At 48.9% G+C, this 7841-nt stretch overlaps 1 protein-coding gene across 2 annotated transcripts in view; it reads right to left on the bottom strand.

Annotated features, from left to right (window-relative positions):
* The window catches only part of RELN (reelin), a 250801-nt gene extending 243387 nt beyond the window's left edge, over positions 1 to 7414 (bottom strand). For both annotated transcript variants that reach the window (XM_015884323.3, XM_085513256.1), the window contains exon 1: positions 6853 to 7414. In XM_015884323.3, coding sequence (XP_015739809.2) covers positions 6853 to 7081 — 229 coding nt within the window. In that variant the 5' untranslated portion in view covers positions 7082 to 7414. The remainder of the gene's footprint in view (positions 1 to 6852) is intronic.
* Between the last annotated feature and the right edge of the window lie 427 nt (positions 7415 to 7841).

Genomic DNA, 7841 nt, shown 5'->3' on the forward strand with positions numbered 1-7841 from the left:
GCCAGTGAATGTTGTGCACTCTCTTTTCCCTCTTCCTTCCTTCCCCTCCTCTATGATGTAAACGTTCAAGGTCTCCCCATATTTCCAGGGAGCATCCAACATCTGCTGCCTGTGGGCAATCAACACACAAATCTCTTCCAACCCAAGCAGTGGCTGGGAACTGGAGGGGAATGAAGGATGGGGTGCCAGTGTCCCAAACATCAGTGGCTACAAGGAATTATGTGTCAGAGCTGGTGAGCAGACCTCCTTCATGTTTGCACCTCCTAAAGCTTCTTTGTCAGAAGCAAGCATGGCAATGGCTTTGTGAATGTTTCCAACACCCAGTGACTCCCTAGACCTGGAAGGCTGGAATTGTTAATAAGACTTCTCATTGCCAGGTATACCCTGAGGTACTTTGTCACCCTGGGGCATGGATGGACAAGTGTGGGGCACCAAAGCAATGGTGCAGTTCAGAGAGAAACCTTCAGTACACATAATTTTATGAAGGAGGCCAATGTAAAGGTCTAGAGAAGTGGAGATTTTTTTTATTTTATTTTATTTTTTGTTATTGTTTTTATATAGGGTGAAGCTTGCATCTGAATGGAGATGGATTTGATGCCTGCTGTCACTCCAGGCTCTCACAGATAACAGACGTGAGCTGGAAAATCTGCACTGATTTTCCCCCAACACAACGCTTGTAAAAATGCCACAACCAATATTAATATCAAAGTGCCTAGTCAGAAGATGGGAACTGCCTGCTTTGTTCCCTACCAAAATCTGCAAAGAGGAATTTTACAAAGATCTTGGGAAACCAGCCTTTGCTTTGCAATAAGGCACTGGAAGTTTATGAGTTCCTCACCTGGTACCCTGCAACTTCCACAAACCCTTCACATCCACAGACCCCTCCTGTTTTCCATGTTAATGTACATATATATAGAATCATAGAATAGCTCAAGTTGGAAGGCACACACAAGGATCAGAGTCCAACTCCTGGCTCCACAGAGGACCTTCCAGAATTCAAACCCCATGTCTGAGATTGTTGTCCAAATGCTCCCTGAACTTCAGCAGCTCGGGGCTGTGAGCTCTGCCCTTTAGGATGGGTCAGAGGGGTTTCTGCCCCTGTAATGTCATCGCCTTTTGATTTGGCACATCCCATATTGCACTGACAGTGTGATGCACTCTTGGGCTTTCATTTTCCAGGGAAGGGTGAATGGATAAGACAGCGGGCTTGACAAGAAGGAATCAGGAAAGAACTTCCCAAGGCCTCTTCCACAAGCAATCTATTCTTGGGCCGTGACGGATGTTAAAAGTTGCATTGTAAGAATTCATGTGTTTATGCCAGTGGCCACTCACAACTGGGGAAGAAAAAAATGGGAATGACACAAATATTCCAGAAACACGTTTGCACTCCATGCACTTTTTATGCCAGATGAAAAGGCAGGAAATGTTAACACAAAGAAAGGAAGCATGTTAAAAAGGCTGAAACTTTCATCACAGACTATTGACATTCTCAAACCAAGGACTACTAGGAAAGGTTGCTTGTTCTCAGAGGTAAGACAGTGTTGTTCCCTTTCCTATTTATGCAGCAAAGATTCATGACAAATCCAAACCACAGCTGTAAAGCATGAGGCAAAGAGCTAATGAAGTTTATGTCGGAACACATCTCTGTTGTACCACCAGGTCTGTCATCAGATGGAAAATCATGCCTCAGTTAGTGCATGTGCAAATGCTGTATTACTGTGCCGTATTGAAGTGTGACATTATTTCAAAGGCAGTGGTCTTTAAAAATCCAGATCAACAGAGGAAAACTGGAAATGCTGACAACCAGCAGTCATATTCTGTCCTACCTGATGAGCCAGCATGGCTTGGGTCTAATGGGCAATGCAAAAAGATTAGAGAAATGAGCTTTGTGGCGCCACAGCATAGTAACCTACTTATACACCGTTTACTGGTCAACTTAGGTCCTGAAGTATGTTTATATCTTGCTATATATACTGAAAATACACAAATATATACATAATATGAATGGGTGATATAATGTAATGTACATATACATATATATAATTACAGCTACTAGTTATTCATAGAAACTTTTAAAAAATCCAATTAAAAGCTGTTACCGTGGACAGATTTGAGCAATGCATTCCATTGATTAACTGAATGTATTCAAAATTACATCCTTTAAACTTGAAGGAAATACATGCAATATTCCCAGATCAGTTTTTAATGCACAGTCTGTCCTGTGCAGACCAAGAACACCAACAGTGCCATTTCTGTCCTGCAGTCAGATGTCACCTGGCAAATGTGGGTCAGACCAGCACACTGTGCTGACTGCAATTGCTGTTATTTGGGGCAATCAACTCTCCTTTGCGGGGATAGCAGCCTCCCGATGGGGGCGGAAAGGGTTTTAGCAGAGATTACATCTCTTTTGCAAATTTGCAAGAAGGATTCATGGAGGCCTTTGTGGGCCATTACCTCCTCTTATAAATCCCATGTCTGACCATATCTATGGTTGAGCCATCTGCTGGCTGCTTATCTGGCCCAGGAATGAGAACGATGGCAGCTGATCCCATTAAAATTTAACATCTTTCCTAGGAAAATACCTTGATTTTGTCTCCTTTTTTTTTTTTTTTTCTTGAGGTTACCATCTTTCATCAGCTTGTGGTCAAGGGATCTTCAGAGCACAACTATATAAAACTTTTGGTTTTTTTTTTTGGTCACTTTAACTCTGGGACCAGACAGGAGCTTTAGAAATAGAACCTGTTGTCTGAGGTCAAGATTTAAATAAATAAGGTTCAGATCTGACATATTCAAACTGCAAACCGTAGAGAACAGACCCCATTACTCAGAAGTCATTCCTGCTTTGGCAACCTCTGGTTTATGCAAGAAGATCCTAAGCAGAATGGAGCACAGCTGGGATGAACTCTTTGGGCACTGGGGGATGAAGATTTTTCTCTGCGTGCTCCAGAAGAAAAAATGTATGGGTTATGAAACCTTTATACCACTGCAGGATTTTGCTAAAGACCCATTAGGAAAGAAAAGACTTGAAAACCCGGGATCTGTCCCATTCTTAATAACTCCCTTGATGTTGCTACCTATTGCTATCCACAGGGTTTTAACTTAAGCATCCTTTAGGAGTTAACTGTGATCCTACGAACAAAATTTTCTACACAGCCCTGTAATTCAGAACAAAATAATAATGGAAGTATCCATTGCTACAAACATGATGATGTGGTATAAGTAGACAAGACCAATTTTGAGGGAATATCCTGCAAAAGTTTCTAAGAACTGACATCATTCACAGAATGATGCTGGAAAATGTTGACCAAACCATGCTCTTCCTTTACCAACGCACATCACATTTCCCACATGTTTTACTCCTGGTGGCTCACAAAGCTCACAAAGCTTTTGCTTTGTACACTGTGGCCTAACTGATGGAGAATATGCCATCACCAAGTGTCTGGACCTTTCTTACAATCCTATTTCTCTGTTCCTCAAGCAGCATCACTTCTTACACTCCTGTTATTTGCTCTCACCCCCTCCCTCATCTCAGATTCTGACACATGCTTTTTTTTTTTTTCCTACTGTGAACAGTCAGACTCTACCATGCACATAACCACCAGACCAACCTGCTATCAAAAATGACAGCATTCCCAATTAAAACAGGTATTGAGTCACAACCTGTATTTCTTACATACAGTGGCTAAGTAACAAAGGTGCACTTGGCCACACTTTAAACAATTTCTTATCAGTGCTGGAAGAGTGTGTAATTACCACTTAAAATAGCTGAAAACTTTTCTTCTTTTTCTTTGCAAACTATCCAAGCAGTGGTTCCACACAATATACAGTGTGGCCAAGAATAGTAACAGCCATTGATGGGAACTGATAACATTTGGGGACTGAAGGTTAATCAGTTCTGGAAAGAAAAAATAGGAACAATGGAGAGTAAAATAGGAACTGAAGTCTCATTAAAGAAAACTATTTTAAGGCTGGAATTCTGAGTTTTAACATCAATCATGGGAAAAGACTTCAAAGTTGTTCCTAAAAGATCTAAATAAGAAACCTTGAGAAAAGAGCGCTGTTTGCAGTGACAGCAAAACCCTTTTTTGAGAGAGATAAGGAAAAATACTGTGTGAAGGATCCCTTTGCACTGTTCTAAACCCTACCAATATGAATGTATATTTTAAGTTCTCTATAATGATGGGCAGTGAGGATTTGATGTTCAATCAGGCTGATCCTTCCGCATGTGCTTTCTTTGTGTATTTCCAGAGTACAAAACTGCCTTCAAACTTCGGGATGCACCCACAGCACCGAGGGCAAATTAGTGTGAGCAACCAAAACTGAGCACAGACTGGGAAGAAACAACAACAACAAAAAAGAAACTTCCACGAAGATTATGGATTTGTGATTTTTTTTGCTTAAAGGAACGGTCTTCTGCTCTGTAGATTACAGTGGGAAACCCAAGAGGAAGTGGGATTGCTTCAAAGCTATGAGCGAGCTGTGATGCAGCTCCAAGCACACCAACACCGCTTGGCTGGGAGCTGAGCAGGTGCCCGCATTAAACAAGTGCACACTTTGTCAGTTTGGATTTGAGCAAGTGCAGAAGTGCTTCACCAGCTCAAGGGCTTAATTAGACTTGAAAGGAAAAAAAAAGCTAATTCAAGGAATAAAAGTCTGTCAAAGGTGATAAAACTGTTTACCAGTTTCTAATCAGTCCTCTATGTAAAAAGCATGTTCACGTGCAGCATGGCTCTGTCTCTATTCAGTCAACGTGTGTTTAAATATTTATTGACTGCAGGAAGACGGACAAACTGGGAGCAGTTTTAGGGGTTAGGGGTGAAGTGCTAAATCCCAAAGTATCCAATTGAACAATGCAAAGTAGGGAATACCATTGTCCTCACTTTACTTATGAGGTTCAGTGTCACAGGGAAGTGAAGCGCTGGACCCAGCACAACAGAGAAGCTGCTTGGAGAAGCTCCGTTCTCAGCCGATGCCCACATGTCCCCACGGGGACCTCTCATGGGCACAGGGCAGCAAGAGGGACCACTGGGCAGACAGATGTGAGCCAGTGTCACAGCTCTGCGTGTAAACCAATTAACAGAACACTGTGAGCTGATCTGCGTTTGGTATTTCTTCTCTTCCAGCCCTATGAGATGAGGTTTCACCCAACTCCCTCATCTCTGAATTTGGTTCTCATGGGTTTTGCTGTCACCGAGGGGAGATGCAGCCAGTGCAGAACAGCCCTGCTGGATCCCACACTTAGAATGTGCTCTCTGTACAGGTGGATTTCCATTGCACATCTGTACATCTCCCTTTGTCCTGTGCTCCTGTACTGCGTTCGCAACTCCACCCCACAAGTCTGCCTTTAAAGCCTGCTGCTTTGAACAGTAAATGCTGAAGCAGTGCAGACTGGGATTTGCCAGTAACATTAAACTGCACGACAGAACAGCCCGGATTACTGCGGATTATTTTTCAGGTCATAATTTTATTTAGTTTACTGGTGCTACATTTAACACCGATAATTGTTTGGAGATATTCAGACGAGACGTTTCAAAGTATCTACCGGAGTAAGTGCGCTTTGCTCATGGGTACATCCCCACGTCGCACGGAGCCAGCGGGCATTGCCTCTGCCTTTGTTTTGGCACAGCCAAGTGTTCCATCAATGCAGTGAATGACAAAACAAGCTCCCGTGACAGGCTGTGGCAGGGCGGGCTCACGGCAGGGTATCCCCACACCTCGTGCTGCACCAACGCATCAGCGCCAAGTTCAGCCCGAGCGCTGCGTGCCCAGGATGGGGCCGTCCCCCCGCACCGGGCTTCGGCTTCTCTCCCTGCACAGCGCGATTCTGTCGCTTAAGCATCTGAGCCGCGGTGTAAAAAAAATCCAGAGCTTAAAGCTGAGGGAAATTCGGGACTGGGTGTTTTTTAGGCTCTCGGGTCGGACGGGTTGGATGCAATGCGATCGGTCCGAGAGATACGGGGCTTTAAGGGGAAACCGAGAGCGACGGTCACAGAATTTACACACGGGGATCGTTCAAAAACAGATAGAGACACTTTTATTCAAAGTTTCGTATGGATTTTGTACGAACTGCGTTGTTAAAGGCTATACGGAGAGAAACACTTCAGCGCTCCTAATCCGGTGAGGACGGGTGTGTGACGTTCGTTCTCCCCGTCTTTACAATGGGAACGAAACCATCAGAACACCCGCATCCCTCCGAGATTCTCTGATTTGCTTTAAACTTAAATTCTGAGCCGGAACGCATCAAAGGCAGCAGTTCGACTCCATCCATAGCCAGGGGCCGTCCCACGGTGTCTTATTCTGAGCAGGACGCTTTCAGTAAATATTTACTTCTTTCTTTTATCTGACTTTTTAATGTTTATTGCAAATCAGAGCTTATTACATAGCGTCGCAAAACCTCTGGCGGATGCAAAGAGGGGGGGAGAAGGATCGGCCAATACACCTCCGAGCGGCCTTCCGCGCTCATGAATTAGAAACGTTCCGCACCTGAAAGTTTGCCCTACGAAGAGGCGGCGATGGGGCTCTATCGTTTCTCCTCACCTCGGGATGCCCACATAGAGCCGGTGCTGCGGCGTGCTGCCCGCCCGACCCGCTCCCTCTACACATACACCCCCCGCAGCCACCTGTGAGCGCGGCTCCCGCATCCCCCGAGCGCGGCCAACTCCGGGCACCGCGGGCGGCACCGGGCACCCCCAGCGGGGCGCCTTCCCCGGGCCCCAAAGCGGGGAGGAGACGGACCGCCACCAACTTCGGAGAGTCCGGACCCGATGCCGGCTACACAGACCGGAGGGCGGAGGGAGCTTACATAGTCCCCCGGGGGATGCTCGTACCTCTCAACGCGCGGCCGCCACTTACCGTGGTACTCCTGGCCGGGCACGTAGGCGGCGGGGTTACCGGCGATGTGGAGGGCGATGAGCACCTCGCCCTGCTCGCCGTCCCCCTCCAGCTCGCCGTGGTGGGTGCAGAGGAAGAAGAAGGGCGAGAAGCGGGCTCGGGGGGTGGCCGCCCGTCCCGCTGCCAACAGGGCTCCCAGCGCGGCCAGCAGGCAGGGCCAGCCCCCGGGGACGCCCCGCCGCCGCTCCATGATGCTGCCGCCGGCGCCGCTGGGGCATCCAGGGCACGGCGGGGTCGCCGCGCCGCTCCGCTCCTCTCCGCTCCCCGCGGGATGGGACGAGACGCGACGGGACGGGACGCGGGGAGGGGCGGACGGGGCGGGACGGGGCGGGCGCTGCCCCCCACGGAGCCCGAGGGAGTTCGGGGAGCGGGGAGAGGCGCGGAGAGGAGCGGAGCGAGGTAAGGGCGACCGCGGCCCTTCCGCGCCCGCAGAAGGCTGCGCTGCCCCGAGCGGCTCCGCCGTCCCCGTCTAACGCTGCCGGGGTGCGGGGCTCGGAGCCGGGAGCGCGAGGGCTGGGAATAATTTATTTCCCCCGGTGTCGGGGTGGGAGGGAGGGGAAGGACCCTCCTCCTCCTCCACCTCTTTCTCCTCCTCCGCCGGCGCCGCCCGCTCCTCCCGCTCCTCGCTCTGCGCGTCGGGGTGCGGTATTGCCTCTGCGGGGCCGCGGGCTGCCGGCCCGGCGCTGTCGCTGCCCTTTGTTTGTCGCCGGTCCCTGCCTTACGGGTCCCGGCTCCGGCCCCTGGCGCTGCTCCGGGATCCCTAGCCCAGCTCCTGCCGCCGACCCTGCCCCAGCTGCCGCCCCGACACCTGAGTCCCTGTGCCCCCGTCCCGCTTCTCCAGCCTCTGTCTCTCTGCCTCTATCCCTGTCTCATATCCCCATCCCACAGCCCATGCCCTGTGCGCACTCCCCAGTTCTCTTCCTTTTGCCCCTACCCCTCCTCCCTAGTCC

This window comes from Coturnix japonica, chromosome 1, assembly GCF_054131305.1.
Source record: "Coturnix japonica strain WE chromosome 1, WE-NBRP24, whole genome shotgun sequence".
NCBI lineage: Eukaryota > Metazoa > Chordata > Aves > Galliformes > Phasianidae > Coturnix > Coturnix japonica.